This window comes from Eschrichtius robustus, chromosome 5 (genome assembly GCF_028021215.1).
Source record: "Eschrichtius robustus isolate mEscRob2 chromosome 5, mEscRob2.pri, whole genome shotgun sequence".
In the NCBI taxonomy this organism is placed as follows: domain Eukaryota; kingdom Metazoa; phylum Chordata; class Mammalia; order Artiodactyla; family Eschrichtiidae; genus Eschrichtius; species Eschrichtius robustus.
In genome coordinates, this window is record NC_090828.1 from 49,232,577 (window position 1) to 49,259,519 (window position 26,943).

At 35.5% G+C, this 26,943-nt stretch overlaps 1 protein-coding gene across 1 annotated transcript in view; it reads right to left on the minus strand.

Moving 5' to 3' along the window:
- Nucleotides 1-26,943, minus strand: part of ZNF804A (zinc finger protein 804A) — a 303,065-nt gene that overhangs the window by 46,616 nt on the left and 229,506 nt on the right. Inside the window, exon 2 of the mRNA XM_068543868.1 lies at nucleotides 19,967-20,110. Coding sequence (XP_068399969.1) covers nucleotides 19,967-20,110 — 144 coding nt within the window. The remainder of the gene's footprint in view (nucleotides 1-19,966; nucleotides 20,111-26,943) is intronic.

Here is a 26,943-nt window from a genome sequence, read left to right on the forward strand (position 1 = left end):
TGGAAAACATCATGCTGATGGTTTGAACATTACCTTTGGTTGCCTTAGGGAATATCAATAAGAGGTGTCAAATGTTTCCCCATTAATATTCCTGTTTATCCTACAAAGATAAGTAAGTTGTCTCTGAGTACATAGGCAGAATCTTCCAAATTGCTACAAATACACTGAGGTAAACAGGAGTAAAGTTGAGGGGGTATTGTACCATATCACATCAAAGTTTCCTAAAGAGTAAAATCTGTATGAAGAAAATAATTTTTGGATTAATATATTTATTTTGACAGATTTTTGAATTAAATGTATTTTATATACATTATACTGCATATTGGGTACAACGTACTTAGTTAGGCATGAAACTGAATATGAAGCAATATTAAATAATAGTGACAATGGTTTGCCCATCAAAACAAAAAAACAAAACATACATACAGATATATGTATTTGTGTGTGTGCACCTTTAGTATACATTGATATATATCTGTACTTAAATATAAAAATATATATGCATATCAGAATACATATCTTTAATACTTTAATTAATATATTAAATATCTTTATTTAATATAAAGATACAAATGCTGTAGAATACAAAACTGTATCTATCTAAAAATATGCATACACATGAAGAAAGTTAGGAAAAAATCATTTTGTTACTAGGGTAAACAAATGTGGGAATTTTTTCCATATCTCAAAATGTGTATATATGTATATACGGTATTGATCTCTTTTTGTAAGGCAGCTATTAGAACCTGTAAGAAGCTCTGGACTCCATGATTCTGACACAGTGCTGTTAATCTTTAAAGCAACACAGCACAGGTTAAAGTTAACCTCTTGAAAATTTGTGTACCTCATTTTGGATCTAGGTAATTCTGAGCTTATGCTCAGAATACACATCAACCAACAGAAAAGCAGAGAATCAACAAACAGAAAAGTTGAACAAAAGACTTGAAAGAGCAGGTTGTTGTAGTGGGGCTAGGAGCATAGCAGACCGTATCTTAAAAATGGGTTCTGCATAAGAAATTATGTATTTGCTATTCAACAATTGGGCAGGAGATGGAGATGAGAGGTAGGATATAGGGGGGAGGTTGGGGGGAAATCCATGAATAGTTTTATTTGAAATTCTGCTTTACTTAGAGCAAATTTCAGCATTACTTTTATGTACTAATTATCATAATGTAATGTTAAATAATGGTATCTGGATATATTCCAAGGTACATTCTATGCAGAACTATCTTTACATAGCATCAACTATTTTTAAATTGTCCTTAGACAATCTTTTACATCCTAGGAAAAAGATTTTGAATACTATTGATTACACTCAGAGAAACCAAGGCAAAGCCATAGTGACACACGTAGCACAGAGCAAGGAGGTGTTAAAAAAAATCATTCTCTCCCACTAGGAACAGAATATCATCATTAGGGAAAAGTGCTATTTTCAAGTAGATTAGATAATATTGAAATTAGAAGGAGGAATATTGGAAAATAGAAAGTGTTAAAATACCCAATCATTAGCTTTGTGTGTTTTAGAAGGAAAAGTTCTACTTAAGTGCTTAGGATAAAATGGCGAGAAAATGCCTAGAACCCTGTTTTATGGAATATGAAAAGAGTGACTACTATGTGCAAGTCATAGTCATTTGAAAGTTGCTAGCATTCTGAGATACAATCATGGAAAATCTATATTATTTTAAGCCTGTTTCTTGCCTTTCTTAGAATAAACATTTCTATTAGTGTCACTGTAAGGTTTACATAACGATATTGTGATAATCGTACATGACATCTCAGAAGTTGTCTGTCCACAGCATAATGATCACAGTGACACAATAGAATTTCAGCATATGAAGAACTGATGATACCAGGTTACACAATAACTTGTGTTAGCCAATGTTATGACTTCGCCAAAGTCCATATTTTTTAAAAAAAAAGGTGTCATAATTTTGGCAACTTGAAAAAGCAGAGATGATCCAAATATGCATTAAAAGGAAGAGCCATTTATTTCAAAAAAGGAAATATTTCTTAGAGATGAGGTTGCAAACATCACCACGTTCTGCTCTCAGAAGGTGTGAGCAAAATAAAGAAACCAATCTTACAAAAATTCAGTGAATTAAAGATTGCCAGAATTCTTCTCTGTCAAAGCTGCTCATAGAGATTTAATTACTTATAGGGATACCAACCTCAAATAAACAAGACAGCAAATATTTATATTCCTGGATAAGAGAAGAATGCAGAGGAATTGAAATATATATATAATAACCATTTATATACACATATATATGTATATATATATACATTTTTTGCCTCTCTCATCTTATTCGCTATTTTGAGTTATCCACAAGACATTATTGTCTATTTGTGCAACTATAGAAATAATTTGTTCTTATACAAATTATCCAGATTATTGAACTTGACTTATGTTTAAGGTACTAGCTGGTGACTTCTAAATGTAATAGTCCATTTTATTCTTTTTTCTTTTTTTAACATCTTTATTGGAGTATAAGTGCTTTACAATGTTGTGTTAGTTTCTGCTGTATAAAAAAGTGAATCAACTATATGTATATATGTATATACATATATCCTCATATCCCCTCCCTCTTGTGTCTCCCTCCCACCCTCCCTATCCCACCCCTCTAGATGGTCACAAAGCACGGAGCTGATCTTCCTGTGCTATGCGGCTGCTTCCCACTAGCTATCTATTTTACATTTGGTAGTGTATATATGTCAATGCCACTCTCTCACTTCGTCCCAGGTTACCCTTTCCCCTCCCAGTGTCCTCAAGTCAACTCTCTTTGTCTGCATCTTTATTCCTGTCCTGCCCCGACCTTCTTCACAACCTTTTTTTTTTTTTTTTTAGATTCCATAAATATGTGTTAGCCTATGGTATTCGTTTTTCTTGCTCTGAGTTACTTCACTCTGTATGACAGACTCTAGGTCCATCCACCTCACTACAAATAACTCCATTTCGTTTCTTTTTATGGCTGAGTAATATTCCGTTGTATTTATGTGCCACAGCTTCTGTAACCATTCATCTGTCCGTGGACACTTACATTGCTTCCAAGTCCTGGCTATTGTAAATAGAGCTGCAATGAACATTGTGGTACATGACTCTTTTTGAATTATGGTTTTCTCAGGGAATATGCCCAGTAGTGAGATTGCTGGGTCGTATGGTAGTTCTATTTTTAGTTTTTTAAGGAACCTAAATACTGTTCTCCTCAGTGGCTGTATCAATTTACATTCCCACCAACAGTGCAAGAGGGTTCCCTTTACTCCACACCCCCTCTAGCATTTATTGTTTGTAGATTTTTTGATGATGGCCATTCTGACTGGTTTGAGGTGATACCACATTGTAGTTTTGATTTGCATTTCTCTAATGATTAATGATGTTGAGCATCCTTTCATGTGTTTGTTGGCAATCTGTATATCTTCTTTGTCTATTTAGGTCTTCTGCCCATTTTTGGATTGGGTTGCTTCTTTTTTTAATATTGCACTGCATGAGCTGCTTGTATATTTTGGAGATTAATCCTTTTTCAGTTGCTGAGGTCTCTGAGACTGTCCTCAATTCTTTTCTTTTTTTTTTTTTTTTTCTTTATTCTGCTCTGCAGTAGTTAGTTCCACTATTTTATCTTTCAGGTCACTTATCCCTTCTTCTGCCTCAGTTATTCTGTTATTGATCCCTTCTAGAGAGTTTTTAATTTCATTTGTTGTGTTGTTCATGATTGTTTGTTTGCTCTTTAGTTCTTCTGGGTCCTTGTTAAACGTTTCTTGTATTTTCTCCATTCTATTTCCAAGATTTTGGATCATCTTTACTATCATTATTCTGAATTCTTTTTCAGGTAGACTGCTTATTTCCTCTTCATTTGTTAGGTCTGGTAGGTTTTTACCTTGCTCCTTCAACTGCTGTGTGTTTCTCTGTCTTCTCATTTTGCTTAACTCACTGTGTTTGGGGTCTCCTTTTCACAGGCTGCCGGTTCGTAGTTCCTGTTGTTTTGGGCGTCTGCCCCCAGTGGGTAAGGTTGGTTCAGTGGGTTGTGTAGCCCTCCTGGTGCAGGGGACTGGTGCCTGTGTTCTGGTGCATGAGGCTGGATGTTGTCTTTCTGGTGGGCCTGACCACGTCCAGTGGTGTGTTTTGGGGTGCCTATGAACTAATTATGATTTTAGGCAGTGTCTCTGCTAATCGGTGAGGTTGTGTTCCTGTGTTTCTAGTTGTTTGGCATAGGGTGTCCAGCACTGGAGCTTGCTGGTCATTGAGTAGAGCTGGGTCTTAGCATTTAGATGGAGATCTCTGGAAGAGCTCTCGCCAATTGATATTACTTGTGGCCGGGAGGTCTCTGGTGGTCCAATGTCCTGAACTCGGCTCTCCCACCTCAGCGGCTTAGGCCTGACACCTGGCTGGAGCACCAGGACCCTGTCAGCAACACCGCCAGGTACGTGAGGAGTTTCTTGCCTTTTGGGAAGTCTGAGGTCTTCTGACAGCTTTCAGTAGGTTTTCTGTAGGAGTTGTTCCACATGTAGATGTGTTTTTGATGTATTTGTGGGTAAGAAGGTGATCTCCATGTCTTACTCCTCCGCCATCTTGAAGGTCTTCCTATTCTAAAATATATATAAATACGAAAGCTTTCTCTCATATTAGGTGCATTTCTCTACTGTACCTTACTTTTTAAATTCTTTTTTGGCATAATTATATGTAGATAACATGGAATAAAACCCTTTGCTTAAAGCTGTAGTATTTTTCACTTCCCCTGAACATTAATTGACTCAATAGACAGCCATCAACCTAATAGATGTTGGAAGATGGGAGGGAAGGAGACCAACTCCACTGGGGAAAGCTTAGGACAATGGCATGAGTTCAGATACTAGAAATGAATATTTTATCCAGTCTGGCTCAGACTCAAGAATGGACAAAACCTTCATTTTAATTCTATTCAAATCATGGTTTGAATATGAAATGTCAAAGCAGCACAGTTCATTGAAGATGAAGACATATGTGTGTGCTTCTCTTGGAGCAGTCATTTGGGGAAATTTTTAAGTTTTCCCCTTGTTCTGACCCCCCAAATGGTTAAAAAAAAAACACACACACAGCAAAACAGTACAGTTAGATGAATACACACCCCAGGAAAAATCCCAGGAAGGATGTTTGAAATGGACTGAATCATCAATTGCTTTACCTGTATCTCATATTTTCTTATTAACCTTTAAATATTATTTTGCAGATGAAAATTTACACCCAAATATCAGGAAGTGATTTCTTTCTCAAGTATCACTTTACTGCACAGAAGCTTAAATGATTAGGAAATGTTCAAATTTGAGAATAAATCTGCTCCATATCTATAGCACTACAAGTCCCTGCAGGACAGCAAATTCCAACAACCTGGCCTGACAGTGACTTCCTCTGGAGCAGAACAAAACAGCATGCCATAAAGTACAGAATCTTGACTTGCTGGGTTAAGGTCACTTCGGTGCCTTTTGGGAGATATTTCAGCCACACTGAAACTGCTAAAGTAAAAAACAAAATGTTTGAGGGGCAGCAACAATAAGGCAATCATTCCCTTTTCTATCTTTTCATAGTATCAGCGTGACAAATCTCTTACAGTGAAAATAACTCTGAATTGCCCATAGGCTACCAGGTGAGAAGACAGACACGGTGTGGCTTTGGTTCAGGGCAGATGTACAGGTAAAAGGGTTTACAGGAAAATCTTTTCTTTTTCCTGACAGTGAGTTTCCCACTTAAAAAAAAAAAAATCTCAATGACTAGAATTCAGAATGACAACTTCACTGGAAAATATTCTAATAATCTTTTTACATGAGAGAATCACTTAGAAAATGTGGAATTGAGAATGAAGTACGTATGACTATTTATGACGAACACATAAGCTTTAACCTGTGTTATACTTGATGATATAGAATCCTTAAAATTTAGACCCAGATAGGCCAATGAAGTCATCTGGTCTAAACTCTCTGTATATAGATGCGGAAATAGAGCTCTGGGAAGGCGAAGATAAAACGTCTTGCCCTTAAAAGAAGTTTGTGATAGAGCCTGCCTGGTCTCTTGACTCTTAAGTGCATTTGCTACACAATGAAATGTATGTTTACATAGTTTCCTCAAGCAAAAAATGTATATAAGTATGTGATTTTTTTTAGACTTTTTAAAAAGTTCCCTTTGACATTTCTAAGTTTGGGTAAATATATAACTTACATGAAGGATCAGGCTTACTATGCCATTTCCCTTAAACTTTCATCTTTCTAAAATGTAGCAAAAAATGTTGCTGTTTTTCAATAAACATATCTATTGCAACCATGTTATTTATTACTTAAATAAGGACTCTATTAATAATTAAACCAGGATGATGGATATAAAGTGAGACTGTCCTAGGATATTGGGATGTATAGTTATCCTTAAAATACTGTATTTTCTGTTATGAAAAACTAATTCTATATTTTTAAAATAATAAATTAACTATTATTTTGTATGTTTATGTAGGTTAAAATAATGATTTGCATTTAAACTGTCACTTGTCTGCATATAATTAGATTTTATGCATGTTAATAAAATACTGTGCTTCTCTGGGCTTTTGAATAAAGAGTTCTATAAAAACATAAATATGATAAAAAATTGTGCACTTCTTACGTTAATATTAAGGGCTCATCTGGTCAAATGATAATAAGAGAGAAAGAGCAATGGAAATGAATCTCTACCTTTTTTATATTTTCCTGGAAAAATTTATTTTCCCATAATGGTTGAAGTTTAACAAACAAGATGATCCTGATAAACAGGGGAGATGTGCTTTCTTAAAAAAATGGTGAAATATTTGAATGGCACATGGAAAAGCTAACAATAACTTCAATTATAATTCTCCATTTAATATTGAATTACTACTTCACTGCAATTAAGACAGCTTCTATAACTATGATGGAATAGTTTCAGAGACTTTGAGAACATATTTATTTGACTATGGTATTTCTTTGTTTAATGATTCAGTCCATAGTATTTTATATGTGCAATAGTATGAAGCATTATATTACATTGACTAACCCTGACCCCATTCTCTAGTTTAAGAATTAGAACATATTTCATATACTCATGTGATCCTTTGGTATCACATCACCCTACTTCACTCCTTGAAGTAACCACCATCTTGAGTTTCATATTCACCATTTTCCATTTCCTAAAGAGGGGTAGATCACATGTTTATAATCTTAAAAACAATAGCATTAAGTTTTTTTTTCTGGACAAAATAAAAAGTGTGCAGTCTTTCACAACTTTTTGTTCAATCAATATTACATTTCTAAGATTCTTTCACATTATATTTACCTAGAGTTAGTTTATTTGAACTACAGAATAATTTTGCATTGTGTGAATACATCACAATTTATTTTCAAATTTTGTTGTTCATAGCTATTATTATTAAGAGGCTTTTGTTTTGTTTCAGTATGTTAATATATAAATTTGTAAGATTGTTTTCCTGAGTTGCCAGATCAATTCATACTTTCACAAATGATGTGTAAGATTTTCCATTGATACACATCATTATCACCTGAGATCATCAAATTTTATTTTTTCCAATTTGGTGGGTACAAAATTATTGCTCATTTTTGACCAATTTGTAATATATTTATGGGTCTTTAGTGTTTCTTCTTTTGTAAATTTCCGCCTTATTTTGGTCCAGTTTTCTACTGGGTTGTTTTTATTTTTCTCATGAATTCATATTTGTAATAAGATCTGAACACAAAGTCTTTCTTGGTATATATATTACAAATATATTTTCCCAATTTCTGGCTTGTGGTTTTACTTTCTTTACTGAAAATTTCTTGTGATAAAATATTATTTTTGATGTAGTTAAATTTACCAATCTTTTCTACAATGCTTTGTGCTTTTAATGCCTTATTTAACATATACTTGTATATTACTCTGAGGTCATAAAAATATTTTCCACAATACTGTTCTAAATTTTTACAAGTTTTTATTTTTATTTTAAACTCTTTAATTCATCTGACATTGATATTACTTGAATGTTCGTTTATTGTGTGAAGAAGGAGTCAATCTCTTTTTTAAAAAAATATAGATAACTAATCATCACATATTATTGTCTGGAAAGTGTATCTTTTTACCACTGAGGTGCTTTCTGCCTCTGTTATTTAACAAATTTCTAAACATAAGTGGATTTTTATGTCACAGCTCTAGATTCTGTTCCATTAATCAATCTGTCCAAGTCTGTGGCAATAGAGCTATATATAATAGTCTTGGCATCCAGCAGGACAAATCTTCCCACTTTTAGTTGCCTTTTTAGAATTGTATTCATTCTTACATATAAATTGTGCAATCAGTTTGTAAAGTTCAATATTAAAAAATATTGAGATTTTGATTAGAGTTTTTGATCTTTGATTATGATCCCTGATTTTGTTAATCACATTCAATGGAAAATCTAAATCAAGGTTGCTTTTTTTTCAAGAGTAATCTGTATAGGTTTCAGTCAAGCACTAGGGGCAATATTCATTTTAATCCAGAAGTCTTAGTCAAAGTTTACCAACCGCTGACCATGGTTTATTTCCAAACTACAAAGCTTATAGTGTGATTTACTCTTCATTCAGTTCCACATTTTGTAGTTTATTATTACTGCATGCCCAGGTTTTAGCCAGTAGCTTTGCACTCCTCAGCACTTCCCCACCCCATGGTCTTTAGAGATATCACCCTTCCTAGAAACTCAGCAATTCAATTAAAACTTTGTATTGTAGAGGATCTATTTGTTTTATAGTACAAGGGTCCTTTGGAGCATCTTGTGTGCTACCCTACTGAAAGTGAAACCTCTGAGGTAGTTCTAAAAGTGCTATTCGCTTATAATAATTTTCTCACATAAAAAAATACTCACAATACAGATCAAAATACACGGATGTTAAAAAGATACGAAACACTTTTAAGAATACACATAATATATGCTATTCAAATTGTTGCTATATTATAATCAGTAACACTACTTTATAAAGGAAAAATACTCATGAATGTGGAAGCGTTCAAAATACTCGTCCAACTTATAACAGTCATTCCATCCTCATAAATAATATTCTCCTTACAATTAGTTTCATCTAAGTATAAATCTATAAAGAAATAATTTTATTCTTTTGAAACTCTTTCCTACCTCGAAGCTGCCGTTTATTACAAAACCTCAAAAGGAATTTGACTCTGGCCTTTTTACATTTATTTATATGGGAAGCATTGATTTGGTGTGTAAACTGTGAAAAATGCTGCACTAGATGTTGTGAGGGATGAAGACATAAAGGAAACAATCCTTGTCATTAAAAGGTTACAATCCAAAGGCTTTCAAGTTTTAAGGTAAAAAGAAAATATTGCAAAAATGAAGTCTAAATTGTGAACTACTGTGATCACCTCCATACACCTGAGCCCCCTCGTCTTTTTAACTCTCTGTTAGCAAGTCTTAGTGATAAAAGCGCAAGAGAGATTCTGAAGTTATCCAAGGAGCATGTGGATGAGAGAAACAGATTTTTCTTTGAAACTTAGAATTCAAATGCAACACATACTCTGCCATACACGAATTTGCAAAGATACATGAGGCAGGCAAAACAGCACATAGGTCAAGATTATCTGTCTACGTTTCAGACTCCATTAGCCTCTTTGAAGTAAAAATAGATACTTTGGGGAAGCCTACATAAAGGAAGTCTCAGAGGCAAACTGTCAGTGTCCCAAACATTTTAGGAGAAAAATTTTAGTATGTAGTATAATAAAAACGAATTAAACACTGAACTTTTACTATTTTTTTACACTTTGCAAAGTGTGTTCATGTGCATTCTCTCATTTATTCCTCCTAAGAATGAATAATAGAATTGCATGAGCCTTTGCTCATTTTACCCAAGGGAAGTAGTGGCAGGACTAGGGTTCATTCCACCGGTAACCCCCCCTCCCTTTTGCCCTGTATCAAGTGGCCCTTAGAATCATATCTCTGGAGGTAAAGAATGTATGAGACGAGTGGTCTCTTTGTCTTTTTCTAATTCCATGCAAGAAGTGTCCTAATCACAAGTAGGTTTTCTTACCTGAAAGCTAAGTTATATGGACTTTGAGTATAAATATTTCTTCTGTAGGCGTTTTCTATAGGAGACCAAAAACGTTGCTTTGCTACTGAGATAGGTTAGTATTTTACTAAGAGTTTATTTTTGTTTTGCTTTTTAGGTCACAGGTAAAAAGAAGTATTAAGCTAGGGTTTGGTTTTATTTTTCCTTTTAAGTTCATTTATTAATACGAAGTTGAAATATCTCTCAGAATCCAAGGAAAGGATCTGCATGTCAGTTAATGGAAATACTGCTTATTTTTCTGAAAGCCATTCAAAATCGAAATTCCTATTTCCATACTGTTTCCTTCAATTGTTACATGGCCACATAGATCTCATTTTCTGTGTGCTTGTTTTCTCCTCTATTTAAGCAAACCAGTTTTCTCAACTTTTCAATGCATTTAGCCACAGCAGAAGATTACATATGTAAAGTGTTAGGTTCAGACATAATCAGAGAGTAGACAGGTTTCTTTTGTTTTTGTTTTGTTTTTTTAACATCTTTATTGGAGTAAAATTGCTTTACAATGTTGTGTAAGTTTCTGCTTTAAAACAAAGTGAATCAGCTATACATATACATATATCCCCATATCTCCTCCCTCTTGTGTCTCCCTCCCACCCTCCCTAACCCACCCCTCTAGGTGGTCACAAAGCACTGAGCTGATCTCCCTGTGCTATGTGGCTGCTTCCCACCAGCTATTAATTTTACATTTGGTAGTGTATGTATGTCCATGACACTCTCTCACTTTGTCCCAGCTTACCCTTTCCCCTCCTGGTGTACTCAAGCCCATTTTCTACATCTGCATCTTTATTCCTGTTGTGCCCCTAGGCTCTTCAGAAGCATTTTTCTTTTTTTTTTTTTTTAGATTCCATATATATGCGTTAGCATACAGTATTTGTTTTTCACTATCTGACTTACTTCACTCTGTATGACAGACTCTAGGTCCATCCACCTCACTACAAATAACTCCATTTCGTTTCTTTTTATGGCTGAGTAATATTCCATTGTATGTATGTGCCACATCTTCTTTATCCATTCATGTGTTGATGGACACTTAGGTTGCTTCCATGTCCTGGTGATTGTAAATAGTGCTGCAATGAACATTGTGGTACATGTCTCTTTTTGAATTATGGTTTTCTCAGGGTATATGCCCAGTAGTGGGATTGCTGGATCGTATGGTAGTTCTACTTTTAGTTTTTTAAGGAACCTCCATACTGTTCTCCATAGTGGCTGTATCAATTTACATTCCCACGAACAGTGCAAGAGGGTTCCCTTTTCCCCACACCCTATCTAGCATTTACTGTTTGTAGATTTTTTGATGATGGCCATTCTGACCAGTTTGAGGTGATACCTCATTGTAGTTTTGATTTGCATTTCTCTGATGATTAGTGATGTTGAGCATCCTTTCATGTGTTTGTTGGCAATCTGTATATCTTCTTTGTCTATTTAGGTCTTCTGCCCATTTTTGGATTGGGTTGTTTGTTTTTTTTGATATTGCACTGCATGAGCTGCTTGTATATTTTGGAGATTAATCCTTTGCCAGTTACTTCATTTGCAAATATTTGCTACCATTCTGAGGGTTGTCTTTTCATCTTGTTTAAGTTTTCCTTTGCTGTGTAAAAGCTTTTAAGTTTCATTCGGTCCCATTTGTTTATTTTTCTTTTTATTTCCATTTCTCTAGGAGGTGGGTCAAAAAGGATCTTGCTGTGATTTATGTCATAGAGTGGTCTGCCTATGTTTTCCTCTAAGAGTATTATAGTGTCTGGCCTTACATTTAGATCTTTAATACATTTTAAGTTTATTTTTGTGTATGGTGCTAGGGAGTGTTCTAATTTCATTCTTTTACATGTAGCTGTCCACTTTTCCCAGCATGACTTATTGAAGTGGCTGTCTTTTCTCCATTGTATATTCTTGCCCTCTTTATCAAAAATAAGGTGACCATATGTGCATGGGTTGGTCTTTGGGCTTTCTATCCTGTTCCATTGATCTATGTTTCTGTTTTTGTGCCAGTACCATACTGTCTTGACTACTGTAGCTTTGTAGTATAGTCTGAAGTCAGGGAACCTGATTCCTCCAGCCCCATATTTCTTTCTCAAGATTCCTTTGGCTATATGGGGTCTTTTGTGTTTCCATCCAAATTGTGAAATTTTTGTTCCAGTTCTGTGAAAAATGCCATTGGTAGTTTGATAGGGATTGCATTGAATCTGCAGATTGCTTTGGGTAATATAGTCATTTTCACAATGTTGATTCTTCCAATCCAAGAACATGGAATATCTCTCCATCTATTTGTATCATCTTTAATTTCTTTCATCAGTGTGTTATAGTTTTATGCATACAGGTCTTCTGTCTCCTTAGGTAGGTTTATTCCTAGGTTATTTTATTGTTATTGTTGCAATGGTAAATGGGAGAGTTTCTTAATTTTTCTTTCAGATTTTTCGTCATTAGTGTATGGGAATGCAAGAGATTTCTGTGCATTAATTTTGTATCCTTCTACTTTACCAAATTCATTGATTAGCTCTAGTAGTTTTCTGGTAGCATCTTTAGGATTCTCTATGTGTAGTATCATGTCATCTGCAAACAGTGACAGCGTTACTTCATCTTTTCCAATTTGGATTCCTTTTATTTCTTTTTCTTCTCTGGTTGCCGGGGCTAAAACTTCCAAAACTATGCTGAATAGTAGTTGTGAGAATGGACAAGCTTGTCTTGTTCCTGATCTTAGAGGAAATGGTTTCAGTTTTTCATCATTGAGAACGATATTGGGTGTGGGTTTGTCATATGTGGCCTTTATTATGTTGAGGTAAGTTCCCTCTACACTTACTTTCTGGAGGGTTTTTATCATAAATGGGTGTTGAATTTTGTCAAAAGCTTTTTCTGCATCTATTGAGATGATCATATGGTTTTTCTCCTTCAATTTGTTAATATGGTTTATCATATTGATTGATTTGCGTATACTGAAGAATCCTTGCATTCCTGGGACAAACCCCACTTGATCATGGTGTGTGATTCTTTTAATGTGCTGTCGGATTCTGTTTGCTAGTATCTTGTTGAGGATTTTTGCATCTATGTTCATCAGTGCTATTGGCCTGTAGTTTTCTTTCTTTGTGACATCGTTATCTGGTTTTGGTATCAAGGTGATGGTGGTGTCGCAGAATGAGTTTGGGAGTGTCCCTCCCTCTGCTGTATTTTGGAAGAGTTTGAGAAGGATAGCTGTTAGCTCTTCTCTAAATGTTTGATAGAATTCGCCTGTGAATTCTTCTGGTCCTGGGCTTTTGTTTGTTGGAAGATTTTTAATCACAGTCTCAATTTCAGTGCTTGTGATTTGTCTCTTTATATTTTCTATTTCTTCCTGGTTCTGTCTCGGAAGGTTGTGCTTTTCTAAGAATTTGTCCATTTCTTTCAGGTTGTCCATTTTATTGGCAAATAGTTGCTTGTAGTAATCTCTCATGATCCTTTGTATTTCTGCAATGTCACTTGTTACTTCTCCTTTTTCATTTCTAATTCTATTGATTTGAATCTTCTCCCTTTTTTTCTTGATGAGTCTGGCTAATGGTTAATCAATTTTGTTTATCTTCCCAAAGAACCTGCTTTTAGTTTTATTGATCTTTGCTCTTGTTTCTTTCATGTCTTTTTCATTTACTTCTGATCTGACCTTTATGATTTCTTTTCTTATACTAAATTTGGGGGTTTTTTGTTCTTCTTTCTCTAACTGCTTTAGGTGTAAGGTTAGGTTGTTTATTTGAGATGCTTCTTGTTTCTTGAGGTAGGATTGTATTGCTATAAACTTGCATCTTAGAACTGCTTTTCCTGCATCCCATAGGGTTTGGGTCGTCATGTTTTCATTGTATTTGTTTCTACGTATGTTTTGATTTCCTCTTTGATTCCTTCAGTGATCTCTTGGTCATTAAGTAGTGTATTGTTTAGCCTTCATGTGTTTGTATTTTTTACAGATTTTTTCCTGTAATTGATATCTAGTCTCATAGTGTTGTGGTCAGAAAAGATACTTGATACGATTTTAATTTTCTTAAATTTACCAAGGCTTGATGTGTGACCCAAGATATGATCTATCCTGGAGAATGTTCCATGAGCACTTGAGAAGAAAGTGTATTCTCTTGTTTTTGGATGAAATGGCCTATAAATATCAATTAAGTCCATCTTGTTTAATGTGCCATTTCAAACGTGTTTCCTTATTTATTTTCATTTTGGATGATCTGTCCATTGGTGAAAGTGGGGTGTTAAAGTCCCCTACTATTGTTGTGTTACTGTCAATTTCCCCTTTTATGGCTGTTAGCATTTGCCTTATGTATTGAGGTGCTCTTATGTTGGGTGCATAAATATTTGCAATTGTTATAGCTTCTTCTTGGATTGATCCCTTGATCATTATGTAGTGTCCTTCTTTGTCTCTTTTAATAGTCTTTATTTTAAAGTCTATTTTGTCTGATATGAGAATTGCTCCTCCAGCTGTATTTTGAATTCCATTTGCATGGAATATCTTTTTCCATCCCCTCACTTTCAGTTTGTATGTGTCCCTAGATCTGAAGTGGGTCTCTTGCAGACAGCATATATATGGGTCTTGTTTTTGTATCCATTCAGCCAGTCTATGTCTTTTGCTTGGAGCATTTAATCCATTTACATTTAACGTAGTTATCGATAGGTATGTTTCTATTACCATTTTCTTGATCATTTTGGGTTTGTTATTGTAGGTCTTTTCCTTCTCTTGTGTTTCTTGCCTAGAGAAGTTCCTTTAGCACTTTTTGTAAAGCTGGTTTGGTGGTGCTGAATTCTCTTAGCTGTTGCATCTCTGTAATGGTTTTAATTTCTCCGTCAAATCTGAATGAGATCCTTGCTGGGTACAGCAATCTTGGTTGTAGGTTCTTCCCTTTCATCACTTTAAATATGTCCTGCCACTCCCTTCTGGCTTGCAGAGTTTCTGCTGAGAGATCAGCTGTTAGCCTTATGGAGATTCCCTTGTATGTTATTTTTTTGTTTTTCCCTTACTGCTTTTAATATTTTGTCTTTGTATTTAATTTTTGATAGTTTGATTAATATGTGTCTTGGTGTGTTTCTCCTTGGATTTATCCTGTATGGGGCTCTATGTTCTTCTGGGACTTGACTATTTCCTTTCCCATATTAGGGAAGTTTTCAACTATAGTCTCTTCAAATATTTTCTCAGTCCCTTTCTTTTCCTCTTCTTCTTCTGGGACCCCTATAATTCGAATGTTGGTGCATTTAATGATGTTCCAGGGGTCTCTGAGACTGTCCTCAATTCTTTTCATTCTTTTTTCTTTATTCTGCTCTGTGATAGTTATTTCCACTATTTTATCTTTCAGGTCAGTTATTCCTTCTTCTGCCTCAGTTATTCTGCTATTGATTCCTTCTAGAGAATTTTAAATTTCATTTATTGTTTTGTTCATGATTGTTTGCTGTTTAGTTCTTCTAGGTCCTTGTTAAACATTTCATGTATTTTCTCCATTCTATTTCCAAGATTTTGGATCATCTTAACTATGATTACTCTGAATTCTTTTTCAGGTAGACTGCCTATTTCCTCTTCATTTGTTTTGTCTGCTGGGTTTTTACCTTGCTCCTTCATCTGCTGTGTGTTTCTCTGTCTTCTCATTTTGCTTAACTTACTGTGTTTGGGGTCTCCCTTTCGCAGGCTGCCTGTTCGTAGTTCCCGTTGTTTTTGGTGTCTGCCCCCAGTGGGTAAGGTTGGTTCAGTGGGTTGTGTAGCCCTCCTGGTGCAGGGGACTGGTGCCTGTGTTCTGGTGGATGAGCCTGGATCTTGTCCTTCTGGTGGGCAGGACCGCATCTGGTGGTGTGTTTTGGGGTGTCTGTGACCTTAGTATGATTTTAGGCAGCCTCTCTGCTATGGGGGGGTTGTGCTCCTGTCTTTATAGTTGTTTGACATAGGGTGCCCAGCACTGTAGCTTGCTGTTCATTGAGTGAAACTGGGTCTTAGCATTGAGATGGAGATCTCTGGGAAAGCTTTCACTGTTTGATATTATGTGGTGCTGGGAGATCTCTGGTAGATCAATGTCCTGAACTCGGCTCTCCCACCTCAGAGGCACAGGCCTGACACCTGCCTGGAGCACCAAGACCCTGTCAGCCACACGGCTCAGAAGAAAAGGGAGAAAAAAGGAAAGAAAGAACAAAAGGAAGGAAGGAAGGAAGGAAGAAAGAAAGAAAGAAAGAAAGAAAGAAAGAAAGAAAGAAAGAAAGAAAGAAAGAAAGAAGGAAAGAAAGAAAGAAAAAATAAAATAAAGTTATTAAAATAAAAAATAATTATTAAAAATAAAAAAATAAAAAGTAATTGAAAAAAGAGAAATAAAAGAAAGAAAGAAGAAATCTACCAAACCATAAAACAAATCCACCAATGATAACAAGCATTAAAAACAATACTTAAAAAAAAGAGAAAAAAAAGGACAGTTAGAACCCTAGGACAAATGGTAAAAGCAAAGCTATATAGACAAAATCACACAAAGAAGCATACACATACACACTCACAAAAAGAGAAAAAGGAAAAAAATATATATATCTATATATATTTTTTAAAAAAAGTAAGAGAGCAACCAAATCAATAAACAAATCTACCAATGATAATAAACTCTAAATACTAAACTGAGATAAACATAAAACCAGAAACAAATTAGGTACATAAAGCAAACCCCAAATCTACAGTTGCTCCCAAAGTCCACCACCTCAATTTTGGAATGATTCGTTGTCTATTCGGGTATTCCACGGATGCAGGGTACATCAAGGTGATTGTGGAGATTTAATCTGCTGCTCCTCAGGCTGCTTGGAGAAATTTCCCTTTCTCTTCTTTGTTGGCACAGCTCCCGGGGTTGAGCTTTGGATTTGGCCCTGCCTCTGCATGTAGGTCGCCTGAGGGCGTCTGTTCTTCGCTCAGACAGGACAGGGTTAAAATAGCAGCGATTAGGGGGCTCTGCTCACTCAGGCCGGGCAGAGGGAGGGGTACGGAATGCGGGGCGAGCCTGTGGTGGCAGAGGCTGATGTGACGTTGCACCAGCCTGAGGCATGCTGTATGTTCTCCCGGGGAAGCCCTCTGTGGATCACGAGACCCTGGCAGTGGTGGGCTGCACAGGCTCCTGGGTGGGGAGGTGTGGATAGTGACCTGTGCTTGCACACAGGTTTCTTGGTGGCTGCAGCAGCAGCCTTAGCGTTTCATGCCCGTCTCTGGTGTCCGCACTGATAGCCATGGCTCGCGCCCATCTCTGGAGCTCGTTTAGGCGTTGCTCTGAATCCCCTCCCCTCACGCACTCTGAAACAATGGCTTCTTGCCTCTTAGGCAGTTCCAGACTTTTTCCTGGACTCCCTCCCGGCTAGCTGTGGTGCACCAGCCCCCTTCAGACTGTGTTCACGCAGCCAACCCCAGTCCTCTCTCTGGGATCTGACCTCTGAAGCCTGAGCCTCAGCTCCCAGTCCCCACCCACCCAGGCGGGTGAGCAGACAAGCCTCTCAGGTTGGTGAGTGGTGGGCGGCACCAATCCTCTGTGCGGGAATCTCTCCGCTTTGCTGTCTGCACCCCTGTTGCGGCGATCTCCTCCGTGGCTCCAAAGATTCCCTCCACCACCCCCCGTCTCTGCTAGTGAAGGGGCTTCCTAGTGTGTGGAAACTTTACCCCGTCACAGCTCCCTCCTAGAGGTGTAGGTCCCGTCCCTATGCTTTTGTTTCTGTTTTTTCTTTTCTTTTGCCCTACCCAAGGTACGTGGGGAGTTTCTTGCATTTTGGGAAGTCTGAGGTCTTCTGCCAGTGTTCAGTAGGTGTTCTGATGTATTTCTGATGTATTTGTTGGGGGGAAGGTGATCTCCACGTCTTACTCCTCCGCCATCTTGAAGGTCTTGTGCGATAGGTATTTTTTGGTTTGTATTTTGTTTGTTTACCTTGGTTCCAGTTCTCAGGAGAAAAATATCTGAATTGCCCACCTCCAAATTTTGTTCCCCTCTACTTAATTCGAAGTGGCCAAGGTTTGGGAATCCTGTGGTAAAAACAGAGCTAACTGTCATTGGGATAAAGTGTCTGTTCAGAAAAGGGAGTGAATTCTTTAGGAAGACAGTCTCAAACATATGCCACAATCCTATGGAGAGGGAATACAATGATCATATAGATTTTAAGTACTTTCAGCTACTGTAACATAGTCTCATGTTAAATTAATCAGTTAAGATTCTGCTATTTACCAGAATTCATGGCCATTTAGATAGTCTGTCTCCAGAGCCTGATGCCCCTGAGTAGTATCAAGTGACCAGACCTTCCTTCAAAAGAACAAACCAAATTTACCCTGAATTCCCTTAGCTTATCTGTGTACAGTATATAGTATCTTAACTTCACTTAGAATATGGAAATGGAAAGGTCCTCTGATAATCTAAGTGAATTTGATCCTCCAGACAACCTATGGTTGAACAAAGCACTCTTTGGCAAAGGACATTAAGATGTAGCTGGTAAGATATTCTTAAAATACACGTATACATATACACACACATTTCCAAATACCTAGTTTACACCATGAAACATACATATGTTTGTTTTTAGTTGCTAATAGGAAATGTTTATTCATGAGTGAAGCCAAAAAGAAATTATAAATGCATTTTAATACCTTGCTGATAAAATAACACTCCATCTTTGCACTCTTGTAAGGAATACAGGAAGATATTAGGGAAAATCAGAGGAACAACTTTCTTAGAGTTACCACATCGGGAAGAGCATTCCAGAATCTTTTTATAAAACACATGCAAGTTACCATAGAATGAAATCAATACTATTTCCTGATGGACTTAATGTTCAAATCAAGCAATGATATACTTATATGAATGTGTTTTTATGTAAGAAAAGGAATGATATTTCCATCAAAACCTTTTCATTAACTGGTGTGCCTGTGGATCTACTACCAGGAAAAGAAAGGCAAGGGCAGATCATTAAATTTAGTCAGCATTAATCAGTGACATATGTAAGCAGAGGGTAATGTTCTCCCTGCAACAGCCTCCCCAAGCACAGTTTTGTTCAGTTTTGTTTGTATGAGAGAATGGAAAAACTGACAACAAAAGAAAATACATGTCATTGGTCCATAAGTAATTAATGTAATCATTTCCCCCTACTCTTTCATACTTATGGTAAATGTTAATGGAAACTTAGTGTAAGTTCATGGGTAAAAAATGTACCTTTTATTAATACCAAAATGACATTTGGATGATATTTGTGAGTGATGGCTAAAAAGGAAAGTATTTATAAGTTGACAATAACTAAGCGTACTGAATCATGTCAAGTAAGCCAAACAATGTATGCAGTTGCATTGATATAAGTAAAGCATATGAGAAAAACAGAATCTATATTATTAATGTCACTTCTGATGTCACTATTTTAAACTAATCTTTACATACAGTGTTGAAAAAAATCAATCTTGGATTTTCAGTCAATAGGGAAATGAAATAGTATTAAAATAAACTAAATCATATACATATTATTTATTTAACCAGTAACCCTAGATTGGTTTTACCATACCAAAACTTGTTTCTCATACGTTTATGGTAGTTTAAATGGGAAATGCCTTCCATAAAGAACTATGAATAAATTCATTTATATTTGGTAAATACCTTTAGTTGATTAACATATTTTGAAATTAATAAATTTGAAATATAGAGGATCACCACCTGAAGAATGCAATTTTCAAATTACTGTCAGTTACTAAAAGGCAACTGAATGGTATTTCTTTATATTGGTTATTTATTTCTGACTTTACTTTTGGTGCTTTTTAAAAAATGTCTTTCATTGTAAGTCATCAAATTATGACCCCAGATTGACATCTTTAAAAACTGCACAGCAAATAAAAAATATTATATTCATACAGTCTACACAATTCAAATTATTACAAAAGTTCAGAAATATTAGAGGTTTTTTGACACCTCTTTCTTACCTGCTTGTGGGCATGGTCATATGAATTAATGTGATTGTCAAACTCCTGATGCTTATAGTACTGCTTGTCACAGAGTTCACAGTAAAAATTGGCCTTCAGATCTTCCAGAGCTTTTGCTATGCTGTTCTTCTTCTCAGCATAATCCTGCAAAATAAAATTTCAAGGAAGGAAGCAATTAGTTTTCCTCTGAGTTTCCTTTCTTCTGACAGTTGACAACTTTAGTATAGTAATTAGAATTAAAAATAATATAACCGAGAAAGAGAAAAACAAAGCAAATAGCAGCAAACCAAATTAGGAGAAATTATCAGTTAAAGAACATTAAAGATTAACAGAAGAAGTCAAAATAAATGATGAAAGAATAGTAGAAATATGGAGAGGAAAAACAAATCACAGAAAGAAATAGAAGCCCTTGCTTAAACAAGTTCCTATGCTATGTTAGCATAGAAAAAAATATGAAACTCATATAGCTGTTGATTCAACTGTTGATTTCTGGCAATGACTTAGCTAACATAAAATTTTAAAATTCTGAACAACATTTAAAATATGTCTTTTATGAAGAGGTCCATATTGGTGTGCAAATATTCAAGATTGGTTTTTTTGTTTGCTTGTTTGCAACTTACTCATCCCAAGTAGCTTTCATTTGACTAATGTTTTCATCTTGACCCACATCAATTTAGGTTGAACTTTTAAAAATTCTCTAGTCTTTGGAAAATGAGATTCTTTTCTGCAAGTTATTTACCTAAACTGAAAAGACTTAAACTGTATAACAGATGGCTTTCATCATGCTGATAGTAAATAAAGATGACTATACAATCAAACTCCTGAAAATATGAAAAATGCAGTGAGTTACCATTAGCTTTCATTTACAAAGCATAAAATAGCAAAATGTTTGTAGGTCTTAGGTTTTCTTAAATCTAAATTTACTTGCTATTTCATGCTTCCTTAAATGTTGATGTTACCAGACATGAATAAACATTACATGTTGAAACACTGCCCAAGTCTTTCACTGAAATGCTGATATAAAGAAGACCTAAACTTCGATCCCTACCTTAGAATATATTACGTTTCTAATTTACATATTGTCTCATGCTCAACTTCTTTAAAATTCAAAATAACTACATATTCAGGCCTCTTATGTGCTACCGTAAGACACTCACTTGTTCAGGCACAAGGATTTGGAGATGAAACGGCACAGTCTTCTCTATGTCAATGACAATCGTCCTCTCACTAAATATACAGGCTAGAAAGAACTCAGTTTGAATGTCTAAATTGCTTCCACAAAATTTGAAAGTGGTTTACTAATTGTAATTTAATAAATGATTAATACTTTCCTTACTTTATTGTGCTATATATTTGTGTACACATCATATCATAATGTACACCATCATTCATATGTATAACTTGTAGTATACCTTGTAGTAATGCATAATTCATTTGCCATAGTCTGTATATACATAGCCCTCTTTCTCACTTTAAAGACAGTGATTCGTCATTATCTTTGATTAGTTTTATCAACTGCACAGCAAGAGGTGATAAATTGCAAAATCATTCAAATTGTTCATATATGAGCTGTCAATTTGAAAAATTTACCATTTCTCAGCAGATTTGTGAAATATTCCCCATTATTCTTTTTGATTGCATCCAATATGTTTTAAAAAAAAGTTAGCTTAAAAAGATGAAAATGAGTCTCATAGATCTAAACTGCTTACTGAATTTTTACAAAATCTTCAAAATAATACTTTGTGGATTATCCAATTTAAATGAAACAATAATTAAGTACTATGATTTCATGGCTAAAGCATACAGAGCAGAGATAAAATTCTAATCAATGTGAGTTTATTATAATGGCAACAGTCTTTGGTTCAAAGCAGAATTAGCTTTCAAAACAATATTTTAGAATAGTAATTTCTTTGCAAACTAGTTGATTCTCCCCATTAATTATAATTACAGTTAAGCTACTTCTTCTCTCTAAATTTTTGGTTATTTCTTATTTTGGTGTAAGGGTTTTTTTTTTTGTTTTTTTTGTTTTTTTGGGGTTTATTTTGTCTTCCTAAGATTGATATTCCTCCAGAGAAGCAATAATTATTTCTTAATTTTTCATTCCACAAAAGTGGGAAAATTTTGAGTAAAGCAAACTGAGATTCTTAGGTAAATTGCATTCTTCAAAAGCATTAGACTTAGCATAGATTTGAAAGAGAAAAACAAATCTAAAAATAATAGCTGACATTTATTCAGTGCTTGTTTAGGGTCAGTCACCGATTAAGAGTTTGTATGTATTAACTCATTCAATCATGATTAAAATAATAGAGATGTGTATTCTAGACATTTCCTCATTTTACAGGTGAGATTACTAAAACACAGGAAAGTTCAATATCTAGTTCAAGGATATATAACGAATAAATGTGCAGCTCATATTTGAACCCAAATAATCTGATCCATAGCACTTCATTATGTTTAAATTTTTAAGCAGAAAACAAAGTAGAGAGAACAGTATAATAACTCCCTCATACCCATCACTCAGCTTCAACAATTATCACCTTAGGGTCAACTTTCTTTCATTTTATCCTCTCCTACCTCATATCCTTTCCCCTGCCTCAGATAATTTTTAAAGACTTTCCTAAGTTCATACAATGTCATCTGTACATCTTTCAGTATGTATCTCTAAAACAGAAGAACTTTTTAAAAACATCATCATGAAATCAGCATCAGACCTAAACAAACAAAGTCCCACAATCATTCCTTACTATCATCAAATATCCAGTCAGTGTGTTCAAATAACTCTAATTGTCTAATATTTTAAAATAGTTTGTTCAAATAAGGCCCATATGTTACCATCATCTCATATGACTCTTAGGCTCTTTTGTGCTATAGGTCTTCCCTCTCTTTGTTTTAATCCTCATTGTATTTTAGTTTTCTGAATTTTTCTGATTATACCTCACATTCTGAAAAATGTTCAGAACTATAGAAACTTTACAAGAAGATGACAATAAACTCTTATAAAGCCTTCACTTTAATGAAATCATTGTTAATATTTTGGCATGTGTTTGCCCTCTTGCTTTATCTCTGTATCTTCCTCTAAGATATTAAAAGAAACATGGCATAATTGAAGTTAAGGTTGCAAATAATTTCACAGTAAGAATCATTTTTAGGCTAGAACTTTCAACTTGATATAAACTGCAGGAAGAAGTAAGGGCTGTGTTCTAGAAAACATTAGTAGAATAGAAGGACTGGTTATTGAATGTGTCATAAGGAAAAGAGTCATATGTACTGTCACTGATTATACACTTAAAAAAAGTTTGTAAACTGGAGGATCCTGGAAGATGAGGAAAGGGTAGCTGTTGTGTGTGTGAAGGGGGAGAAGGGGCTTAGGAACGAAGGCTTTCAATGCCAAGAAAAACATTTTTAAAGTTTGTATGCAGACAAAATTAGCCCTCGCTAGGCTGACATGCCCAGTGTCCCCTGGCCCCTCTCCTTCTGCACTGTGGATGGTGTTGAAAGAAGCATGGCCTGGTATTGTAAAGCACAATATACACATATTCAACACAGCCATCCCCCTGCAGAAGGTAAGAAATGCATTTGAATAAGATGAAAGAGGAACACAGCTGCTCATATATCCTCCTCAACCTCAAATTTTCCCCCTCTATCAGGCAAACGCATTCTGTTCAATTATGTACACACTTCCGAATGCTCCACTGAGTATGATGGCAGAGAGTGAAGAAGGGGTGAACTTCTTGTAGCTGGTCAAGTCATCCAAACCCATCACATTTTACATATATCTAAAAACAGTAAAGTTTGAATCCTTCTCTTCAGGAAAGCAGTATGTAATTCCAAAGTTATAAAGTCAAGAATCTTTCAATATGCAACCTTAGCAACTGTGCAGTGCAATAATTTTTGCAGAACAGCAAATTGAAACGGAAGTTAATGGTTTATCCACAGTCACAGGGCCATTCCATCTACCCTATATTTAAAATGAATAGTATCAAAGTAGAACTTTGAAGGGAGAAAACTTTCTTTTACAAAATGATACATTTCACGTTGGCATCAGCGTAACATATAGCGTCAAATGATGGTCAGCCTCTCTTAAAAGTCAACCATATCTCGGTGCCATTGAGTAACCTTCCCTGAGGACGGTGAGCTCCAGGAGGGCAGCGATTCACACCTGCTTTGCTGACTGTGATATCTCCAGAGCTTTTAACAGAGCTCAGCACTGGCAGACACTTGACAAATAATAAAAAATAAAGAATATTAGCACTGCCCTTTCTGCTTTGCATGTGTATGAAAAACAAATATAACAGAAACCAGCAGCACTAGAGATACACTATTATTAAAGTAGCTGTGCTCATGTTTGGGCTTGTGGTACCCAGTCATTTGGGGGACATCTTTAGAGCTAATACCAAATTACATATAAATTATCATTGCTAAATAGTAGTTGTAATCATATATTACAACCAATATTTCTGCTAGAAATACTCTATTTAAAGTAGCTAAAATTGCAAAGATATAAATAGCTTGGGCACTGTTAGTATATAATTATTTTCAATGTTAAAAAATATTTGTATGTAATTAACACTTAAAATACTTTGGAAAATCTCTTTTCTCCTTCTGCCTCTGTCTCTGTCTCTCCTATTGCTCCATCAAGAATAAAAGCATCCTTGTGATTTATAAGCAGGATAAATTTCATTATAGTTTCTCTAAAGAGAGAAAGCGAAAAAAAAAAGGCTTTGTTAAAATTTGATTGTAATGAAAAGATTAATCAAGGAAGAGATCACAAAACTGTTCTCTTCTAAGAGGATATCTAGATAGAAGACAGTTCATCTGGAAATCCATAGTCTACACATTCTATAAAATACTGCACATCTTCTGGGCTGTATCTCTTGTTCCAGTTATTACCGAAGTGACAGGTTCTGAGACATTCTCCAGCAGCCTCATGTGGTACCACTTGACTGCAGTTTGCCCCAGGCTGTGTTGAGGCATCTTTCCCTTACCATCCAGGGGCTTCTCTGACTCATGATATGGGAGCTTGTGGATTCCCACTCAGCACTAATAAATGTACCACCCAGGAATGCTGAGGAGTTAATACCATTTAGGTCCACCCTCGGCCACTGTGGAGGGTAAGAACTCAAGGATAAATTATTTCCCCTTTTATCTACCAGGCAGACACTTCTGAGACACATTTCTAAGATTCCACAGAGATTCCCAGTGAGAAGGAACACCAGTTACTTGCACTAGTGGCAAACAGTAAGTATATCCTTATATTAGCTTTTCTTATCTGTTCTACTTTTCTGGAACTTCAGTTCTGCTCCCTGGGATCATGCCCCAAATAAATAAACTACTTGTATAGTCGTCTTTGTCCTGGACTTGACTTTTAAGATGAACTGGGAGAAGATTACCAGTTTTTCTGGTATTTTCTATGAATGTCTTTCTGACAAGATACATTTTCTAGAATAATTTTAGATGATATCATTTTTCAGTTCAAAATTCTCTAATAGTACATCATCATTATCAGAATAAATATTTTTACAATGACCTACAAGTCCTACTCTACGTGTTACTCACACTACATCTCTGTCGTCATCTTCTATCATTCTCTCTCTCTCACTTTACTTTAGCCACCTTTATTTCCTTAAAGTTTTTGAAACTTTCTTAATTATACACTCACTTTGACCCTTGGACTTGTTACTTACTTTCCCTGGAATGTTCTTATACCAGATGTTTGCATGAAACACTCATTCATTCCTGGCAGATCTCTACTAAAATGTTCTTTCCTCAAAGATAACTTCCCTTATCATCCTTCTAGAAGAGAAACACGTTATTCTGTATTCTTTCCCTCTTTTATCTTTCTTTTTAATGTTAAGAAGAGAAAGTTTATTCAGGAAGAAAACAGCTATAGAACACCTTTGGGCCCTGGAGTCTGAAAGCTATATTAACAATAAGGGAGAGATAGGTTACAAATGAAGCATGTGGAAAAACTGTTGTTATTATTATCTGGTTTAAATCCTTTCCCTATTAGGCAAGAGGGCAACCACTTTCTGGGTGATAAAACTCTATGCTATTGTCTCAAACTATATGTCATTCTGTTCTGAAGGGCTAGGCTCTATTACCTCAAAGGCTAAGGAATGGATAACAAGACAATTCTAAGGAATAGAGAGACAACTAAGGGTTGAGTCAGAAAGTCACAATTTTATCAAAAGTCACAGGTGCAATGAACAGAATTATAGTTTAAAATGTGCATTTAAATGTAAGGTTTTTCCAAGGATTCCGCAGAAATGGAAACTCATCTATACCACCATCAAAGGTGAAGGCAGAGACTGACTACTAAAAAGGCTGTGTATTGAACAGCATATCCCTAGAGACAGCTCTGGTGAGCTAATTCAAGTACAACCTAATAGCAAGGACAATGTATACTTTAATGTCCACGTTTATAAGAATGGGAGCAAATAAAACTGTTTTTCGAAATTGACAACTTCTTTCAGAATTACAATAGTTTCAAGGCAAGAGGGTTCATTCATAAAGTTTTATCTACTTCCATGCTGTGATTATTTAGCTGGTAACAACCACTGGATAAACAGTATGATTTCTAACCTTAGAACCTGTTCAGGTAAAAGAAGTATGGATCCCCAAGCCACAGTCAAAGTATAATCTTATCTATCTCACTTGGCTATCCTCCTCCTCATCAAGACAATGTCTCTTTGGAGGCATCTGTTTCTTTTCCATCCATGGATCCCACTGGAAGCCCTGGCCTATGGCTAGTACTTTTTAGACCCTCTGGTTAATTTAAGCTAGTATTTAGTACAACTTGAGACAATACCAGAAGACTGAGTTAGAATTTTCTATTCATATTTGGAGAAATCTGAGGGACAGCATGTTTCAATAGTTGGCTGAAAGTTAACATCTCTCTGCTGTCTCCCTGTGCAGAAAGCAAGGCTGTGGGGGATCTCATTTCGAGGCAGAAAATGTGTATCAGGTGTACCAAAGCT